The following is a 22,048-nucleotide window of genomic DNA, read 5'->3' on the forward strand; positions in this document are numbered from 1 at the left end:
CTGGCAAAATTTATTTAAAACCTGCTTCCTTAAGAATATTCTGCATACCTGCTGTTTGTTTCCTTTTCCATGGTACAACATTAATGAGAACCTACCTGGTTCACAGGTGGCTGCCTCGGTGGTCAGTTCTGAGATTCAGCCCCTGCTGCCGTCAACACTTCTTCCTGAAACTGCCCTTGACCAGTTTGTGACGCAAGGTATTTTTATGTGTGTGTGAAGGTTTTTATTTATTTTTATAGTTTTCCCTTTCCCTGTCTCTCTCTTTCTCTTTCTTCCCTTCGTCCTTTCCTCCTTCCCTCCCTCCCTTCCTTCTTTTCTGTGTAAATGTGTATGTATAGCCCAGAGGTTGACATTATGAGTCTTTTCCTATTATCTTCCCTTTAACTTTTTAGCAGCACAGAAAATTGTAAAACTATGATTTCCAAAGGCCTTTGGAACTTGATTCCATCATTACTTTTAGATAAAACCAGTGTGACTGGAATTTACTTCCTCATGAATGTTTCATAGAAAACTTCTAAATACCCTTAGCATGGATGGACAGGTGTTGTTCTTTGTGTGTCCTATATGAGCTACATGCTACTCTTAATCGTGTCTGCTTGGGTTCCATGGGTTAAGGTTTCTGAGCATCTTTCATTTTTCTCTTTTAGGAGCATTGAGCACAATTTCCTTTCTTTCTTTGGAGATAGCCAAACACTGCATCCTACCATCAGGGAATAATCTGTACAGAGTGTTTCTCTGAATTCCCCACAGTGCCAAAGGCCTTGCTTATACTTTATTAGTTCTTTGAGGATTTTGAGTTTTGTATTTGTTTTGAGCATACTCACCTCATTCTCTCAACTCTTTCCAGATCTACCCCCTCTTTCCTATCCCCAAAACTTTGTCTTCCCTTATATTGTTGAGGCAGGGTCTCACTGTGCAGCCCTGGCTATCTTGAACTTCCTTTGTAAACTAGGCTGCTCTTGAACTCATAGTGGTCTATCTGCTTACCTCGGCTTCTCAAGTGCTAGGATTAAAAGCATTTACCCCTATGGTACTTTAAAAGATAAAATGTGCAAGCCAAACATTTTTTGTATTTTTTTCTTTACATAACATGCTTATCTCATCAGCAGCTACAATCTTAGCGAAAACTGTCTCTCTTTCAGCAGCTAACAGCTGCCATTTGCTCCAAGTCTGGGATGAGGTTATGTGCCCAGCTCCCCTCTCCATCCTGTTTTTTGAGACAAGGTTGCTTACTGAATCTGGAGCTCACTGGTTGGCCAGTGATCTACCTGTCTCTGACCTCCCAGGACTATGACTGCAAATGTTTGTTGCCATACCCAGCTTTTACATGGGTGATGAGCATCAGAATTCTAGTCTCCATGCTTGCATATCAAGTAAGTTACCCATTGCTCCACCTCCTGAGCCCACTTAAGTTATTTTCTTTTAGAAAGATATTCTGCTTTAATAAAAGATGGAAAGAGAGCTGAATATGGGAGGGGGGAAGAAAAAGAGAGGCAGTTCAGACAACTTATAAAGTTAAAATCTGGAGAGCAAATTTCTAATCAAACAAAGCATAGACATGGTAGAATAATCTAGAATAATCAGAAACTGACAAAACAAATGCTGTGAGGTAATAAATGGAATTTGACTATCTGAAAGTGTGAGAGGCTAGAGAGAAAGATGGCTCAGCAGATAAGAGTGCTGCTGCTCTTGCAGAGGGACCAAGTTAGTTTCTCAACTCCCATGCTGAGCTGCTCATTACTAGCTGCAATTCCAGCTTCAGGGGACCTCACAGGGCAACTGCACTCCCACATTTACATACTATAAAAAATAAATAATTTAAATAAACAGTTGATTCTTTAGGGAAGTTGTTTAGAAAAAAAATATGTTTACCTGGACTCCTGGGAGCTCCCAGACACTGAACCACCAACCAGGAAGCATATAGGAACTGGTCAGAGGCCCCTGCTATATATAGTGGAGGATTGGCTGGTCTGGCCTCAGTGGGAGAAGATGTGCCTAATCCTCCAGAGAATTGAGGCCCCAGGGACAGGGGATTTCTTTTGTGGAGGGAGCATCCTTTCAGAAACAGGGGAGATGGAATGGAATGAGGAACTGTGAGGGGGGAGCAATGGCTTATTGTAAATAAATATAAATATAATAATAATAATAATGTCTGATCATCACATGGCTCCTTATTAGTTGAACAATACTTAGTATATCAGTAAACAAGTATTGCATATCACTACACTTTTTAACCCTCTTTTGGGAAAGCGTAATAGTAGGTAGCTTGGATGTGAAGAGATTGTAGTTGACATGGATTCTGTAAGGCTGTGCAGTCATTTGAAACAAAATCTATGGGTGTTTTGTTACTAGAAATTCATATGAGCAACCTGCAATATATTTTTATTTATATTCCTGCAGGTAGGACTAAACCTAGGGCCATGTTCATGCTAGACACACACAGAGGAATTTTCATTACAATCCTTTACTCCCTCCAATGAAGTTTTATAAATCCAGTGTGTTTTACTTTTTGTATTTAGATCACAACCAACTCTACTTTAAGTTGTAGTTATATTGAAGTTTACAACTCATCTTTTAATTCTAGAGAATATGTCAACCTTATTTGGTAACCCTAAATGTCTGACTCAAAAGAAGCAATATTTTCCTAAAAGAAGTTAAATGTTAATACTGATGTATAGAAGATATTCCTAGAAAAAAAGTTTGCTTCATTGAATTTCGTTACATATTTGTCCTAATAATTTCACAAACAGGGCTCCACCTTCATTTCTAGTAATTTATGTTAGTTAATAAAAAAGTTTAATTATAAGAATATACTTAATCAAGCCACTATGTTGTGTGCTTACAAATCTTTAGACAATTATAAATAGTAAAAAAGTCACAGGGATCAAAGTTAGGTTTGGCAACAACCTATACCTGCTGAGCCATCTCACCAGCTTCTGCAATATTTATAGAAGAAAACCTCAATTATTTTTCATAATTTAACTTTAATATTCTCCAAACCTACAAAATAGATGTGAGCAAATATTTAAAAGTCCATTATTTTTAGATAGAATACCTAGGTATTGAAAATATGTAAAATGTTAATCTCTGTAAGTTAATCTGCAAATTAAACAGTGTCCAGTCAAAATAGCATCAAATTTCTTTGTTGTGAAAAAAATTGTATTCACAATTAAAACAAAACAAAACAAAATAAAAAAATGAATGTACAGAAGTAGCCAGGGAAATACTATAAAAGGATACAAGTCCTACTTGGATGTAATAACATACTGAGAAATGATATTGAATCTGTTTTATTACCAGCAATGAAAGATAAATAGAATTGAGAATGTATCCATAATGATTAAAGTGTCACCTCAGATCTCTGGATAAGCCATGGGTCTTTTGATAGATAGTGGTGAAAACTGGCTAGCCATTAGACACAAGAGCTCATCTTACAGAGAATCATCTGGGTTCTAAAGTGAAATTATATGAATACTAGAAGAACACATGAATGGATGCTTATAAAACTACATAGGAGACTTTCTAATCTCATGTCGAAGTCAAAATTCAATAAAAAGGACACATTTTACATTTACAACAATAACAATAAAACGACGTATGCAGCAGAAAAGACCATAAAGTGAAGAGATTGCTTGACAAAGTAACATAACTATTTGCAGCATAGCTTACAGGAAATGCTGTATCAGCATATAACACGCTTAATCCTTAAGAAGGAAAAGGACTGACAATGTGTAAAAGTGAAGAGACACAAGGCAAACATTCACAAAGACATGATGAGCCCATGTTATCAGATGCATACAAATTAGTGCTACACGTGGCCTTCTTTCTAAGCTATTAAATTAAATTGCCAGCTATTAAAAAGCACTGGCAGTGCATCCTCTTGGTGAGGCTATGGAAAACAACACTTTTATAAATTGTAAGAGGGAATGCAATTAGTGTAACATTTTTGGAAGGGAACTTGGCAGTATCTAATGAATCTATAAATGCATTTATCTTACAGATAGCAATTTTCACATAACTCATCTCTAAAAGCATGAAAGTACATATGCACATGATTATTTAGTGAAATATTATTTGCAATTAGGAAATATATCAAATACCCAGATTCCCATAAGCAGGAGGGTGCTTTCAAATTAATATCTACATAATGAACTATTCAGCTATTGAAAAATCAAGTATCTTCAAATTGGTACATAAAAATTCCCCCAAAATATCAATAAGTAAAGAAAACATCCAGCTGGGTTAGGAAGACAGTTCAGTGGGCGAAGTGTTTGCTTTGTAGTCCTCTAGCATCCCTGTGGAAAGTTGGTTGTTATGACACATGCCTTGGTGAGGTTTGTGTTCAGAGAGAGAGAGGGAGAGGGAGAGGGGGAGAGAGAGGGGGAGGGAGAAGGAGAGGGGGAGGGAGAAGGAGAGGGGGAGGGGGAGGGAGAGGGAGAAAGACTGAGACTAACTGATTCTGTTTCAGAACATAAGATGGAAAACGATAAAAAGGGGAACACTCAATTTATACTATGGCCTCCACATGTGTATATAATTCCCACACATACTTTGCTGGTTTTACCAGGGCACAGCCAGCAGGGAATCCTTTGCCTGGCATGCACTAGCAAAAGGTCTCTCTGGGCTCAGACATGGCCAGAAAGATCAGGTTGTTACAGCTCTCCAAGGGGAAGCCAGAGCAAGGTTGTGGCAGGTGATGAGACACAGTGGGCAGCTAGAGATCAAGGTAAGGGCCACTGAACAGGAAGTGGCTGTGGTGAAGCTCTTGTACTTGGCTGGTTGGAGGTCCAGCACTGAAAGCTTTTTTTTTCCCCCATATTTAATTAGATATTTTATATATTTACATTTCAAATGTTATCCCCTTTCCCAATCCCCTCCAGCCCCCCATTCCCTCCCCCTCCCCTGCTTCTATGAAGGTGCTCTCCCACCTACCTACACACTCCCTGCCTCATCACCCTAGCATTCCCCTACACAGGGGTGTCAAGCCTTTATAGGACCAAGGGCCTCCCCTCCCATGGATGCCAGATAAGGCCATCCATCCTCTGCTACATACACAGCTGGAGAAAACTCTTCCCTGGAGTGCTGCAGCTCACTAAGACAGGCGCTCTCAAACTGTCTTTGCTGAAATACCTTATGCACTTTTCCCCTTGTGCCTAGGACCTTATAAACATTTGGGGCTTGGTTGGGATCTAGAAGCCAATACTTTCTATTGGGTTGCTCTGAGATTAACGTCTCATCTGAATGTACAAGGACTTCAGGTGTTGGTCTCTATGTGACTGATTGTCACAGACCTTTCAATAGGATGTTGTCACATTTTCCAGAACAGAAACCTGGTCAGGAGTAGATTTTAACATCTAGTTTTCTTAATTATGAGAATTGCTGGGGTTACTGAATCCTCTGGATTTTCTGTCAGGTGGCATGGTCCACTGCCCCACAATACGTCACACAATACACTAAAAGTATATACTTCACAGTATATAGTACTTGTAGATTTCTACTTTTTGAGAGATGACCCAATGGTTAAGAGTATTAGAGGGACCTGGATTTGATTTCCAGTACCCAAGTAGCAGCTTACAACCTCTGTAATTCTAGTTCCTTGGGTTCTGGCGCCCTCCTCTGTCACCTGCAGGCACCAGGTGTGTGTATGGTACACAGACATACAGTCAGAAAACAAACATGAAAGCAATAAAATAATAAAGGAGGGAAGTTAAAAATGCATATATGTCTTCATTGTTATAAAAGAAAACAGGAAGCATAGATTCTTGAGTGAGTAGGTTTCAGAGAGGAAATACAGGAGGACAAGAATGAGGTACAGCGGCTCCATAGTTGATGTAGTGACTGTCATTTTGCATATGCTTCTTGGCTTAGTTAGACTTTATAACCGTAGTTTATGTTTCATGTGTGTACTGGCTAGTTTTGTGTCAACTTGACACAGGCTGGGGTTATCACAGAGAAAGGACCTTTAGTTGGGGAAATGCCTCCACAAGATCCAGCTGCAAGGCATTTTCTCAATTAGTGATCAAGGGGGAAAGGCCCCTTGTGGGTGGTGCCATCTCTGGGCTGGAAGTCTTGGTTCTATAAGAGAGCAGGCTGAGCAAGCCAGGGGAAGCAAGCCAGTAAGTAACATCCCTCCATGGCCTCTGCATCAGCTCCTGCTTCCTGATCTGCTTGAGTTCCAGTCCTGACTTCCTTCAGTGATGAACAGCAATGTGAAAATGTAAGCTGAATAAACCCTTTCCTCCCCAACTTGCTTCTTGGTCATGATGTTTGTGCAGGAATAGAAACCCTGACTAAGATGATGTGCTACAAAGAAAAAGAAAAAAAGAAAAATTAAACTGACAAAATGTGAAAGTAATTTGGAATACAAACAAGTTCATCTAGTAAGTAATTCATGAACTTTCACCCTCAGAATTAATGGCAAGCAAAGAAAACTACAGGCAAACATTCAAGTCATAATGCTAGTTTATCTTTTGCAACTAGCAATCCTAAAATGTCTTCAAATATACATACTACTGAGCAAATGAGCAAGTAGACAATGACTGTGCAAGGGTTATTTTTGTTTGTCAGTGAAATATAAAAGGACTAAAGGTAATTAATGGACCTTGTAAAATTAGATTAGAATTGGAGCTGTCACTATGAACTTTTTAGTTGATTCATAGATACACAGACATTTCTAGTTTCAAAACAACAACAACAACAACAACAACACACACACACACACACTTACACTCAGTTCTTTGTTTCTGAAACTCATTCTCCTTTCCACAGAATCAGAACTGTAGACAAATGCTTGTTTTCAGGGCATGAGATATGAAAGAATAACTTGAGCTTGGACCAACAGAGGATAATTGAACACATAGGAAAACTATAGGATTACTATAGAAAAGAATATTCCTGGGATAATTAAAAAAAATGTGGTACACAAGTTAAGAATGTTTGGATTATAGGAAAATAAATGGTCAGAAGGAAATGTTCTTTCATCTGCTAGAAAGTCAACTAAAATAAAAAAAATGATAGTGTTGGAGAATTACCATTTGGTAGCCATTTTAGCATAAAAGAAAAATATAGTTTTACAGATGAGGAACCTAGTAGGCATCACCTGTCTCAGTAACATTTGTGCCACTGCAGGCCAGTTCTCTGAAAGAGCAATGTAAACAGAGGAAAGTTGAGATCAGCTCAGTCATAGGACTCCATTAGACCTCACAGTCATAGGACTCCATCAGCACATCAAAGTGAACTGAGTGGCAGAAGCAGGTCACAGCATGACAGACAGTGAAGAGAAAGGGAAATAGGGAGAAGCCATAGACAGGATATCTCCAGGAACCTCCCTTATCCCTTGTCAGTGACCTGCTTCCCTTAAGTAGGTCCTACCTCATAAAGTTTCCAGAACCTCTGAAATTAGCGCCATCTGTTGGCCTTGGTGCTTTATAACATTAGCCTGTGTAAGCTATTCATATTCTAACCATAGTACAGTACCGCCTTAGTTAAATAGTTAAAGCTAATATTTCCATCGGGGGAGGTAGAAGTGATATCCCACTGATAAGATGCACTAAGAATCTGATAGTTAAGAAACCTCAGAAAGGTTCTCCATAATATTGTCATGATCAGGAAAGGCAGAGCAAGACCAAAGTTCTTCCAATTTAAAGAACAGAAACGTTAAATAAATGTAAAATAATGTTCCAAATAGATTCACTTTTCTTTGTGCTCTAGGATATTTGTAGGATAATTGACAATTTAGAAATGGTCTGTAGTTAGATACTATCCTTCCATCTGTGTTAATTCCCTGACTTTTCTAATAGTTTTGTAGTCATTAAAGACTATGACTCCATTTTCAGATATTATTAAGGAAGCAGATACAAACAATTCATAAAGTGAAAGGTTCCATGGCAGGCAGATAGCTATGTAAAATATTTAGCTCAGAATTCTTTGTACTCATTCTTTTTCTTAAGTGGGAATTAATTCAAAATGTTTTTGCAAAAGAACAAGAACTGATAGTAATAAAAAGTGTTGAGGCACATTTGCTTCAACTTGGAAAGGTGCACAGTCCTTTATAGTCCACAGTTCTTGTCAATCAAGTTCTCTCAGAAGTCAACGGGTATCTACTGGCCCTCACCTAGTGACCAGCATTGCTCCAAGTCCTGTTTACTGCTCAACTCACTCTGTTATGATTGTGTGCATGCTGCACTACCAACATAGTTCTGATATTACATGAGCTCCCATTGGAGGTGTTGAAGAATGTACAGTTCACTATTCTTTACTGCTTTTCTAAAACTCAACAGTATTTGGAAGTTGGAAACATTCTGCTACCTAGAATTTAAGTAAAAAAAAATTGTGTTCTAATGTTGGCTCTTATTACCCATTCTCAAGACATATGCATGCTGCATGCGTGTATATAGGTGGAATTGCATGCTGGGTACTTCTGTATGTGCACATGTACACGCACAGGAGTGAGGGATGGGGGTTCGGTGTAAGATCAGTAAATCTCCCTAGCCTCAAGGATGAGGTAAGCAATGCAGTTAGGAGAGTTAACCAACCCCTACCTCATCATCTTTAGGTTTTTTGTGTTATAAGAACTTGTAAATTTTGTTCATAACGACCTGATAGATGGAATAATTTTTTATGTTCTTTGTACATAACAGGTCAACGTGAAATGAGACCAGTGCGACCTCGTGACTCATTGCTGTCTACTTCCCTGAACAGGCAGTATGTGTTTGTTACTCCGTCTCTGCTGTCAGCAGTCTGTAGCCTTTTAGACAACCTCTTGGCAGTTACTCCAAGAGATGCTGCAAATGCTTTTCAACAAGCTCATCTCATAGAACTCCTCTGTAGGTAAGAGATAAGGGCATAAACATAAGGTGTATGTGCCTAACAGTATATTTTCATTCGTTCTTCTACCCTTAGTTTTTCATTTTCCTAATATTAACGAGCTTCTGATGATGGTTTTTGAATAGCAGCAAAGCCTTAGCTGTCGTGTTCAGGCCCATCTAAGATTACAGCTTATTCCTTGCCTGGTGTTGTTTTGTCCTGTACAGGGTATTGCTGACCGCAGCTTAAAGGGGTGAGCGTGTGGAAGGCTAGGGTGCAGATACTCCATGTTGTGCTGAATGTGACATCTCGTTCTTCCTAGCTACTTTCTCCTAGCATGCCCACCTTCTTTTAAATATATGCATATGTTTATTTCTCTGCCATTCTCTCTTCTTACTTTTGAACAGTGCTGTCTGAAATATCTTTTTTCTCCTTGCTAAATCATACTGCCTTTTCTTTCTACTGGAAAAAAACCAAAACCCTTCATTTCTGTCCTAGGTTTTCTGTTGCTTGGATAAAACACTAACCAAAAGCAACTTAGAGGAGGAAAGGGCTTATTTGGTTTACAGGTTTCCATCATCATCATCATCGTCAAGAGAAGCTGATCTAAGCTGAGGTGGGAACCTGGGGCCAGGACTGAAGCAGTGACCATGGAGGAGTGCTGCTTACTGGTGTGCCCCTCTAGCTTGTTCAGTTCCCTTATTCCACCTAGATCCATTTGTCCAGGGTTAGTCCCTCCCACATGGGGCTAGGCCCACTCACATCAATTAGCAGAAGGGTCATTGGTGAGCAAGGGGAGGGGGTAGAGGGCTTTCAGAGGGGAAAGCAGGAAAGGGGATAACATTTGAAATATAAATAAAGAAAATATCAAAGTAAGTAAGTAAGTAAATAAATAAATAAATGAGTATGCTCCACAGACATACCCTCAGGACAATGAGGAGGAGGCAATTCCTGAATTGTGACTTCTTCTGTTCAGGTGTATCAAATTAACAACTGATGCTAACTGTGACAACTTAACTTTTTAGGATTCTTTGTTTGTCACACTTATCTAACAGTATATTCCTGTTTTCTGAAATACTCTGAGAAACCTTAAATATTCTTTACCTGGAAAAGCTCTTTCTCTCTATTTATATTCAGGGTTATATGGAAACTTAATATTGTGGTGTTTTGTCTTTAATAAGAAACACAGTAACTGTCTATGGGGTGCCCTTTATCCTTGACAGCACGGTGGATGCTTCCCTCATAGAAATGTGCATCCAAGAACTCAAGACCCCACTGCCTTTACCATCTGCTGTTGAACATATTCAGGCTCAGGTAAGCATCTTGGATCTGCCTCTCACATGTGTCAGGGGGCCTCTGCCTTAAGGGCCAAACAGCAAATTCTGCTAAGGAGATCTACCCACAAGAAAAAGATGGAAATCTCTCAGTATATGTGTGGTGTTATGTACCTTTTAAACTAGGTTACTTAAAATTAGTAAGAGAGACTGGGATTGGAGAATAGTGGATATTTTCCCTAATTCCATCATTAATCACTACTAAATGTTTAATTTCTTGGAGTATTATTTTATAAAGGGATACTGGTATAACCCACTTACTACTATGATTTTAGGATGTGTCTGATATGTCTTTATTTTTACCTAGGTTAAACTTGTTAGACTAGCATGTATGTTTGTCTTTCTTTCTTTCTTTCTTTCTTTCTTTCTTTCTTTCTTTCTTTCTTTCTTTCTTTCTTTCTTTCTTCCTTTCTTTCTTCCTTCCTTCCTTCCTTCCTTCCTTCCTTCCTTCCTTCCTTTCTTTCTTTCTTTCTTTCTTTCTTTCTTTCTTTCTTTTTTGACAGGTTTCTCTGTGTAGACCAGGCTGGCCTTGAACTCAAAGAGATCCACCTGCCCCTTCCTCTGCCCCTTCCTCTGCCTCTGCCCCTGTCCCTGCCCCTGCCCCTGCCCCTACCCCTAGAGTACTGGGATTAAAGGCGTGTGCCACAACTGCCTGTCTTTAATATATGTATATAACCAAAACTTAATATTTATTCACTACATTTAGGGTTTTTTTCCTATGTTTAGGTTCCATATGTAAAATATGCTCAGCAAATTCCAGTATAGTTGTTGCTACTAGCAATTCTACTTAAAGACCAAATTTTAACAGGCCATGTGCTTTGGGTGGTTGAGGGGTGATGAGTGGAATGAGAAGTGTCCTGTGTTGCCTCTAGATGGCCTCTAGAACATCTTGGAAGTACTCTGCATGCCATTGTCGAAGCATATTTTCTTTCTATGCAGTATTTTTTATTTGAATTTAGTTATTCACAAGATATACCTTCTCTTTACTTTTTGTTGATACAATTGACAAATCTTTACTGAATAACCTCTGTTTTAGAATCTCTCCTAAGTCATTGAAACATTTATATTTGGAAATTAGATAACAAATACATATATGTCTAAGGAGTGTGTGTGTGTGTGTGTGTGTGTGTAATTTCAAAACAAAAGATACAGCAACAGACAGAATCAGAAATTGAGGCAGAGGTCTGTTGTACTTAGAGTGACCAGGGAAAACTTTTCCAATCATGATATTTGATCTGAAGTGTGAAAGATGGTCCTGTAGACTTGTCAAGGCCTCTAGGATTACAGTGTAGTTAGTCTATCCAGGAAACAGCAAGGAATCCAGAATTGTATGGGGAAAAATGCTTGAAAGAAAATTAGTAGTGGGGGCAGAACCTTGCCTGCAGTCATGCCTTGAATGTACAGTGTAGTGCCATGTTAGCAGTAAAAACATGTATGGGTCCTTCTCTGAATAAATGTATGCATAAAGTAACATGGGGTACCATTAGGTCCATCATTCACAAAGGAAACAGAGGCTGAGGGATCTCACACAGTACAGAACAGGGCAAGGAGAGTTGATTATGTAAGTTGGTTCCAGAGTACACTCTCATCCACTGTGCTCCCTACCTTACATAGATTAATTGCTTGTAAAAGAATCCAGAATATTCTCTAGTATTTACCAGATTCTGTTCTTGTTTCTGTTGATACAAAGCAAACATCTGTAACTATAAGGAATCAATGGATTAGATGTAAGAGGCATATTGAAGCATTGATAAAATGTGAAATATGTTACTAGATAGTGACAGATGGTATGGAAAAAAATGAGTGACATTGGATAAAAGGGTATGTTGGGAGGGGGCGAGCAGGTGCTATAGAGTGGTCAGAAGGTCAGAATAGGGCAGAGACATGAGCTGGAAAGGAAAACAGATAGTGATGTCTGAGGCAGAGCATGGTATAGAGCTTGGCAGTCAGGTTAGTCAGCTACAGGCAAAGTATGTTGGAGGGTGTGATTAGAAGGTTTTGTTTTTTGTTGTTGTTGTTTTTTGTAAAAAGATTGTTATACATAGAATATCAATATTTAACCTTAAATGGTTAATTTACAAAAAATAGCTTTTCTCTCCTGTTTCTCACTGGATTATTTATAATGATATTTCTAATATCCAGAGATTAAACTTTATATAGCTTTAATAGAGCAGAGGATGAAGAGAGTACAAAGATTTTACAAAAGAATATACCTTCTCCTCAGGATCTCATAGTACCACCTCCAAAATTGACCACAAAACAGGCCTCAACTGATATAAGAAAATTGAAATAATCCCATGCATCCTATGAGATTACCACAGACTAAGGCTAGACTTCAATAACAACAAAAACAACAGAAAAATCCACATACTCATGGAAACTGAACAACTCTCTACTCAATGATAACTTGGTCAGGGAAGAAATAAAGAAATTAAAGACTTCCTGGAATTCTATGAAAATGGTGACACAGCATACTCAAACATATAGGACACAATGAAAGTAGTACTAAGAGGAAAATTTATAACACTCAGTGCCCCGGTAAAGAAATTGGAGAGATCCTACACTAGCAACTTAACAGCACACCTGAGGCCTCTAGAACAAAAGGAAGCAAATATACCCAAGAGGAATAGACTGCAGGAAATAGTCAAACTCAGAGCCTAAATCAGCAAATAGAAAACAGAGAATGATACAAAAAGAATCAAGAAAACCAAAAGCTGGTTCTTTGGGAAAATCAACAAGGGTTCAGAGACAGTATCCAAATTAACCAAATCAGAAATGAGATGGGAGACAGGACAGAAACTGAGGAAATTCAAAACAAAATCAGATCCTACTACAAAAGCTAATACTCAATAAACTGGAAAATCTAGACAGATAACCACACACCAAATTAAATCAAGAGCTGGTAAATTATCTGAACAGGCCCATATTCCCTGAGGAAGTAGAAGTCATTAAAAACATCCCAACCAAAAAAAAAAAAAAAAAAAAAAAAAAAAAGCCCTGAACCAGATGGCTTTAGTGCAGAATTCTACTAGAGCTATAGAATATTATTTTTGTACTGAAGGATAACTAAAAGCAAAAATACATTTTATTGGTAACAATACCTAGACTATTAGGCTTGATGTAATTTCCCCATACTTTTGCATTTTGAGGATATTTTCATAATCAGATCCTTCTTTGCAAACTGGGTTATTTTGGCTTTAAATACCCTATGTGCTGCTTCTGGGATATTGGTTTCACAACTTACCCTCTTTAAAAATATAAAGATTTTCTTTAAATAGAAATCAGCTTTGAAAATATTGTGTTGCTTCTTCTGGTATACTTGATAGTGCTAGTGTGACCATTACTGTTATGCTTATAATATTGGAAACTATGTTTTGCCTGTTGCATATTAAGTTTGTAGCACATATTTTATGATGAGTGTTTTTTTAGTACCTTACTGAATATATTTTATAAAGAAATTATTTCATATATCACATGGAAAAGTAAAACACTATGATGCCACTGAGATAGGTTTTTTTTTTATGAGATCTACTTAGTTACCATATTTTATCTCTTTTTACATATAGGCTTCCTTTTTCTTGGAATACCTATCCTCTTTGTCCCAGCTCTTGAAGTCCTGTCTGTTGGTAGAGCCTAAACTTGTGACACAAGATGAGCTCTTGAAACCTCTTATCACTAATGTCATCCGAGTTCTCATTGTGTGTCCCAAAGATGTATTAGGTAAGTTTATTTGTTTGTTTGTTTAAATTAAAATGTAATTATCTGTGTGAGTGTTTTTTTCTGCATGTATATCTACACTACATGAATGCCTGTTGCCCAAGGAGGTTAACGGATCCTCTAAAACAGAAGTAGCAGATGGCTGTTAGCTGCCGTGTAGGTACTTGGAGCTGAACCCAGAACCTTAGGAAGAACAGTCAGTTCTTAACCACTGAGCCATGCTCAGGGATTGAGGGAAAGAGTACTGGGTGAGATACTACAATGGGCAGCAATTTGGGGGCCAGGGAAACAGCTAGTGTATTGGAAACTCCCTGAAATTTACAAGAGTGATAAAAGCTTCTACTAATGGGGATATGGAGCTTGAACCAGCCATCTTCTATATCTAGGCAAACCTTCCAGTAGAGTGATTGGGACACCAAACCAGCAACAAAACCTTCAATCTACAATTTTCCTGCTGGCAAGATGAGCTGGGGTAAATGTGGCACAGAACTTGTAGGAGTTGCCAAACAATGTCTGGTCCAACTTGAGCTCCATGCCATGAAGGGAGCTCATCATGTATGGAAAGCCAGGAACCAGAGGCTGGATAGCCCAGAGACCTAAGATTCACTTAAGAAAAAAAAAACAATGAAATAATTCATAATCATTCAGCTCTACTAGTAGACAGAGCCTAGCATAATCCTCGTCAGAGAGGCTTAATCTAGCAACTGATAGGAGCAGATGAAGAGACCCACAGCAAAACATTAGGTAGAGTTTGGGAAATCCTGCTGAAGATGGAGAGGAAGGATTGTAGGGCCCAGAGGGGTCAAGGACGCCCCAAGAACATGGCCCACAGAACCAACTAACCAGGGTTCATAAGGACTCAGAGACTGAATCTAATCAAGAAGCCTATATAGGTCTGACCTAGGTCCTCTGCATACATGTTATGAGTGTGTTGCTTGGTTTTCTTGTGGGACTCTTAATAGTGGCAGCAGGGGCTTTCTGAGACTCTTTACCTGATTTGGGGACCCTTTTTCTCCTACTAGGTTGCCTTGATATAAGGGTATGTGCCTAGTCTTATTGTAGCTTATTATGCCATGTTTGGGTGATGTCCCTGGGAAGCCTGCTCTTTTCCCATGGGAACCAGAAGAGAAGCAGATCTAGAGGAAATGGGAGGTGGTGCAGAGAGAATGGGAAGATAGGAGGGAAGGAAAAACTGTGGTCAAGATGTAAAACATGGCAGAAGAAGAATAAATAAAAAAGGGAAAAAGTTAAATGTAATCACATCATTTCTTTACTTCCCGTTTCCCCTCCAACTCTTCCCTTGTGTCCATCCCCTACTCTCTTAAATTCATGGCTTCTATTTCTTGAATTATTTAACACACACACACACACACACACACACACACACACACACACCTCAGTCTATATAATGTCACTTATCTTTATATGATTTTAGGTAGACCATTTGGTATTGGATTACCAGTTTAAGGTTTCTTCCACTATCAAAATTCCTTATTTGCTTTTAATCCTTTGAGGCCTCATGAAATTTTCCCCTTCAGTGGTAGCATGTCTATTAGTATCATCCTGTTCAGCTCTTATTTAGGCAGTTGTGAGGCTTCATGGTTGCCGCTTCTCTGACATTTCTTTTTTTTTGTTTGTTTTCTGTTTTTTTTGTTTTTCGAGACAGGGTTTCCCAGTATAGCCCTGGCTGTCCTGGAACTCACTTTGTAGACCAGGCTGGCCTCAAACTCAGAAATCCGCTTGCCTCTGCCTCCTGAGTGCTGGGATTAAAGGCGTGCGCCACCACACCCCGCTTCTCTGACATTTCTGAGAGATCAAATCTTATAGTAAACTTCCTGCTTACAATCTTTCAGTCTTGTTCTTCTGCAGTGATCCCTGAGCCTTAGGGGTAGGTGTTGTATGGTCAATGTACCAGTTAGGACTGGGCTCCACACAATCTTTTGATCTATTAATTTTGATGGTTGTGGTTTTCTATACTGATTATCATCTCTTGCAAAGAGACTTTTTTGAGGAGGGTTGAGACCTATACTTATCTGTGAGTATAATATCAAATATTAGGGTGTGGTTAGGAATTGTTCTGTATTAGTACACTAGCATTTGTAGGTTTTCTATGAGATCCATGACTTTGCTATCCCTGTATAGTTGGCTAGGCTTAGAGTACTAGGCATCATTTTTTTCTTGTGGAGGAAATACATTAGAGAGCAGTTGGTTACCACCAGGGTATAGGTGCCACTCCTGCAACCTTAGGGTTATTGTGCCATGCTAGTCATTGTTATAGATCATAAACATGTTATGTTATCTAATTAGGACTCTTAGTTGCTTCCCTCCTTTGGAAGCCAGAACGATGCCATCTACTACCATGAACTATAGTCCTCAGAGAGAAGACTTTCAGGTCAGTTCCAACACAGAGTGTCTAGGTCCTGTGTCCAAAGTTTATATTTTGTTTTATCCCCTCTGTTCTCAGTATTTGGGGAGGTTTTGATCATGTGTTTTATACTTGGAATGATCTGAAATGGCTCCAGGAGAAACTTAGGGCAGATGAATCATACAAAAAAATGAGCCAGAAATCTCCTCCATCTTTCAGCTGAAATACATGTTACAGTCTGCAGTGAGCTTGGAGTACTATTTTTATGTGTGTGACTAAGGCCAAATGGCAGCTAAAGGTATGAGCCAGTTCAGCATATAATATGAACATTTCTTAAGATCTTTTGAATTGTGTGGATTTGTGTTGCCTTTGAGGTGTGAAAGTGAAAGATGCTGTGGTCCTAAACAATGCCAGTCCACAGCATTGCTTATGTCCATGTAAAAATTACTTTTGTGTTTGAGTTGCAAGATTTTTCTGCTTAGGAATTCTCTTCAGGTTAGCAGTAATTTAATGAAGCTTAGTAGGTTAGATCATCGCAACAATAATAAAGATTAATCTTGTGAGAAGGGCATGAGGTAGATATTACTGTGATGTGTGGTCTAACAGAGCTCAATTCTATCCCATAAATTCTTTTTATTTTAGTAATTTCTTATGTTGGGTTTGTAGATATTACTTGACCAACACTGACACTGAGTTCATGGATGTACAAGGCACTACAACATTAGTTTTACAGAACTATGATGTAGATGGTGAGTCACTTAATCTAGTAGTGACTTGACAACAGGAGGTGTGACTGTTCTTGTGGCCTTGTAGATTTTTTTTATTATTCCTCCTCTACATTTTATTATATAAGAATTTTTTAAATCTTGTGATTACTTACAGACAGTACTCTAAGACAAAATTATCGTATCTGAAGGTATATTTAACAGCTAGGTATTTTTTTTAATCTTGCAAAAGTACAAATGTTCATTAAGGAAAGTATTCTTAAATTGTTTTATTAAAAACTAAGTTTTGCTAGTGTATGCAGTGGTGTCAGCGTTTGGAAGCTGATTATGGGATGGATCCCTGGATATGGCCCCCTGGTTGAGGGATGGAGCTACCCACCCATCTCCAGAATTTTAACCCAGTATTGCTCCTGTCTAAAGGAAATACAGGAACAAAGAGTGGAGCAGAGTCTTAAGGAAAGGCTATCCCACATGGGGATCATCCCACATACAGCCACCAAACCCAGACATTGTTGCTGATGCCAAGAAGTGCTTGCTGACAGAAGCATGATACAGCTGTCTCCTGAGAGGCTCTGTCAGATCCTGACCAATATAGATGTTGATGTTTGCAGCCAATCATAGAACTGAGCACATGGACCTCAATGGAGGAGTTAGGGGAAGGAGTGAAGGAGCTGAAGGGGCCTTATCTGGCATCAGTGGGAGGGGAGGTTGTTGGTCCTGTGAAGGATTGATGCCCCAGTGTAGGGGAATGCTAGGGCAGTGAGGTGTGAGTGGGTAGGTTGGTGGTGGAGCACCCTCATAGAAGCAGGGTAAAGAGGGATAGGATGGGGGTTTACGGAGGGGAAACTGGGAAGAGGGGATAACACTTGAAATATAAATAAATAAAATAACCAATAAAGAATTTTAAAAATAGGAATGCTAAAATATTTAACTCGGAAGATAAATTTAAAAGCTGTTAGTATTCAGATTTAATACTATCTATTTTTAATTGGATATTTTATTTATTTACATTTCAAATGTTATCCCCTTTCCCAGTTTCCCCTCTGCAAACCCCCTATCCCATCCCTTCTTCCCCTCTGCTTCAATGATGGTGCTCCCCCACCCACCCATCTACTTCCACCTCACTCCCCTCGCATTTTCCCACGCTGGGGCATCAAGCCTTCACAGGACCAACAGCCTCCCCTCCCATTGATGCCCAACAAGGCCATCTCTGCTACATATGTGGCTGGAGCCATGGGTCCCTCAATGTGTACTCTTTGATTGGTGGTTTAGTCCCTCGGAGCTCTGTGGGGTCTGGTTGGTAGATATTGTTGTTCTTTTTATGGGGCTGCAAATTCCTTCAGCCCTTTTCTCTAACTCCTCCACTGGGGATCCAGTGCTCAGTCCAATGGTTGGCTGTGAGCATTCGCTTCTGTATTTGCTAGGCTCTGGCATAGCCTCTCAGGAGACAGCTATACCAGGCTCCTGTCAGCAAGCACTTCTTGGCATCAGCAACAGTGTCTGGGTTTGTTGGCTGCATATGGGATGGATCTCCAGGTAGGACAGTCTCTGGATGGCCTTTCCTTTAGACTCTGCCTCACTCTTTGTCTCTGTATTTCCTTTAGACAGGAGCAATTCTGGAATAATATTTTTGAGATAGGTGGGTGGCCCCATCTCATTATACTGACTTAAGAAAGATAAAATATCATATTGAATAAAAAGAGTAGATTATCGGTAGTATTTTAAAATGGTAATGCAAATATGCATGTAGTATATGAGTACACAGCATATCTTTGGCACTGGCAATGAGAAAACATCTAAAATGCTTCTCAGTGGGTTTAGGAACAAGACAGCTGAGAAGTACTGGGACAGGTTGTGACCTGAATCCCTGGAAGGTGCTCTCTCCAAGCACCTCATTGGTGCTGAGGAATACCTGGACAGTGTCCCTTGTTTATGTTCATGAAGTTTGATGAAAGGTCACAAAACTGCAGTGGTATGGCCAGAGAGACTCCCCAAGATAGCCAGCATTATCCAACTTCCATCTACAGAACACCCTCACTGTGGGAGGTTAAATTCTCTAGCAAGGGGTCCACACAGGCAGCATTGCTCAGTCTGCTTTGTAGTGTAGTTTTCTTTGTGGGGTAATTCTCTGTTTGGCTCTTCAAAGAAAGTTTTATTTCTCTTCTGCCTTGACCTTAGCACATTGTGCTTTCCTTTTCATCTCTGCACAAACTGCTAGAGGGAATAATGAAAATAAGGGGAAAGTTTGTTTAACAGAAGTAGCCACTGTCATGTTTTATAATATACCTACTGTGCAGTTCTGAAATTGTAGCTTTTATTTATTGTATTATACTTTCTGATTGTTGAATATATTTTAATGAAATCATTGCTTTCAGACTTTGTAGAAGAGTGGAGGGACATACTTTTAAGAATCAGTAGATAAAAGAAGTTAATTGTAGTGACTTGGATAGTTGTGCAGGCTAGTTTTTATGTCAGCTTGATGCAGGGTGGAGTCTTTGGGAAGAGAAACCTCAGTCAGAGAACACCCCTATCAGATTGGCCAGTGGAGGGCCAGTCCATTGTGGGCTGTGCTGTTCATGTGCAGGGAGTCCTGGATGCTACAGGGAAGCAGTCTGAATGAGCTGTAAGGATTAAACCATAAGCAGCACTCTTCCATGGCCTCTGCATCAGCCCCTGCCTCTTGGTTCCTGCCCTGTCTGTGTTCCTGTCCTGGATTTCCTCGGTGATGGATTGTCATGTGGCACTCTTTGCTGAATTAGATCCTTTTTTATTGCTTTTCTTTTTGGCATGTGTATATACCTCTTACTGTGTGGACGCAATAAAGTGTAATGGTAAGTTCTGAATGTTTGAAGGTTCTCTTCTTGTTAATAACTTGTAGCATTTTGATTAATTTATAGATGTACAGTTAGTGTTGGCTTTTTACCGCACATGGACGCATTTATTTGACCTTCTGGCCACACTACTGAGGAAAGCTGGTGCTGTCTCCCTTGTTCCTCTTACCTCAGCTCTTGCCAAGCATTGGGAGGCAGTGACTGGTAAGAATACTTTCAAAGGATTGGGGTGTCTCACCTAATAAAAGTAAGACAATCTTTATTGTCAGCTAAATGTGTCAATTCTCCAGGTTGTTAAGGCATGGCGTAGGAAATAGCTGCAGGGTACTTGACTTGAGAGTTTGCAGTACTCCTGATCAGCCTCCTTTCCCCAAATATGCAGGTTTGAAAAGCTGCAATAAATTTCAGTATGCCAAAAGCCAAGTAAGAAAAGTCTGTTTTTTTTTCATGAAAAAATATAAAGATTATAAAACAATTAGATTTATATTTGTTCCCAAAAAAGTCAGTCACTTTTTTTTTGCTACATCTGCATTCTGTGTTAGATGTGGATACATGGAATCTCAAATGCAAGAAATAACAAGATGGGAAATTTTTAAATATTATCATTTCTCAAGACATTTTTTATAGCCCAGAAATACCAATAATGTGATTATTTTTTTATATATTTTTATTAGGTATTTTCCTCATTTACATTTCCAATGCTATCCCAAAAGTCCCCCATACCCTCCCCCAACTCCCCTACCCACCCACTCCCACTTTTTGGCCCTGGCATTCCCTTGTACTGGGGCATATAAAGTTTGCAAGTCCAACGGGCCTCTCTTTCCAATGATGGCTGACTAGGCCATCTTTTGATACATATGCAGCTAGAGTCAAGAGCTCCGGGGTACTGGTTAGTTCATAATGTTGTTCCACCTATAGGGTTGCATATCCCTTTAGCTCCTTGGGAACTTTCTCTAGCTCCTCCATTGGGGGCCCTGTGATCCATCCACTAGCTGACTATGAGCATCCACTTATGTGTTTGCTAGGCCCCGGTATAGTCTCACAAGAGAGAGCTATATCTGGGTCCTTTCAGCAAAATCTTGCTAGTGTGTGCAATGGTGTCAGTGTTTGGAAGCTAATTATGGGATGGATCCCCAGATATGGCAGTCTCTAGATGGTCCATCCTTTTGTCACAGCTCCAAACTTTGTCTCTGTAACTCCTTCCATGGGTGTTTTGTTCCCAATTCTAAGAAGGGGCAAAGTGTCCACACGTTGGTCTTTGTTCTTCTTGAGTTTCATGCGTTTAGCAAACTGTATCTTATATCTTGGGTATCCTAAGTTTCTGGGCTAATATCCACTTATTGGTGAGTACATATTGTGTGAGTTCCTTTGTGATTGGGTTACCTCACTCAAGATGATGCCCTCCAGGTCCATCCATTTGCCTAGGAATTTCATAAATTCATTCTTTTTAATAGCTGAGGAGTAGTACTCCAATGTGTAAATGTGGTTATTTTTATATTTTCTATTTCTCATTAAAATAAGCAACGGACTATTTTAAATAAGTACGTTTTGATTTTTTATAGTCTTCTCATAAACTTTTAACATAGCAGGACTTTACATATATGTATATATAGTATTTATTAGTCTTTTTAATTTTAATTTTATTTAATTATTTTTAAAATATATTTTTAGGAAGCATATAAAATAGGTTTCTATATGGGCTGTATACATGCTAGACAAGTGCTGAGCCATACCTCAACCATACCTCCAAAGTCAAGCTAATATTTTCATAGTACCAAAGTAAAATTTCAGAGGTTAAAAATTCTTAAAACTTTAAATGTTAGCTCAAAGTAGTTATCCACATACTGTCCCCATGTATACATACTGAAAAACTCATATAATGAAAGCTTAAGTAGATTTCTTAACTTACTATGTTGCCTTAATACTGACTTTAAAACGTTTTTCTTATTCATGTATATATTGATAGCTTTGCATCATTAAAAATAAAAATAAGCTGGGTGGTGGTGGTGCACACCTTTAATCCCAGCACTTGGGAGGCAGAGGCAGGTGGATCTCTGAGTTCGAGGCCAGCCTGGTCTACAGAGTGAGTTCCAGGACAGCCAGGGCTACACAGAGAAACCCTGTCTCGAAAACACCAAAAAAATAATAATAATAATTAATTAAAATAAAATAAAAATAAGAATGCTATAAATTTAACTATTAAAACCAATCTGATTAATTTCCTCTTTAATTTTGAAGAAGTTGTCAAACATTTATGTTTGAAATCATTCT

The 22,048-nt window shown here is 39.0% G+C and overlaps 1 protein-coding gene across 7 annotated transcripts in view; it reads left to right on the top strand.

Annotated features, from left to right (window-relative positions):
- Rttn (rotatin) overlaps positions 1–22,048 on the top strand; it is a 159,279-nt gene that overhangs the window by 110,052 nt on the left and 27,179 nt on the right. For 6 of the 7 annotated variants that reach the window (XR_386368.3, XR_001782364.1, XR_386369.4 and 3 more), the window contains 5 exons: positions 107–197; positions 8,640–8,829; positions 10,029–10,119; positions 13,706–13,859; positions 19,844–19,981. Coding sequence is in view for 3 of the 7 variants with exons in the window: in XM_030250463.1 (XP_030106323.1) it covers positions 107–197; positions 8,640–8,829; positions 10,029–10,119; positions 13,706–13,859; positions 19,844–19,981 (664 nt within the window). In the remaining 4 variants the exon portion in view is untranslated. The remainder of the gene's footprint in view (positions 1–106; positions 198–8,639; positions 8,830–10,028; positions 10,120–13,705; positions 13,860–19,843; positions 19,982–22,048) is intronic. The other variant, XR_001782365.2, reaches the window with a different exon arrangement.

The sequence above is a fragment of the Mus musculus genome, chromosome 18 (genome assembly GCF_000001635.26).
Source record: "Mus musculus strain C57BL/6J chromosome 18, GRCm38.p6 C57BL/6J".
In the NCBI taxonomy this organism is placed as follows: Eukaryota; Metazoa; Chordata; class Mammalia; order Rodentia; family Muridae; genus Mus; species Mus musculus.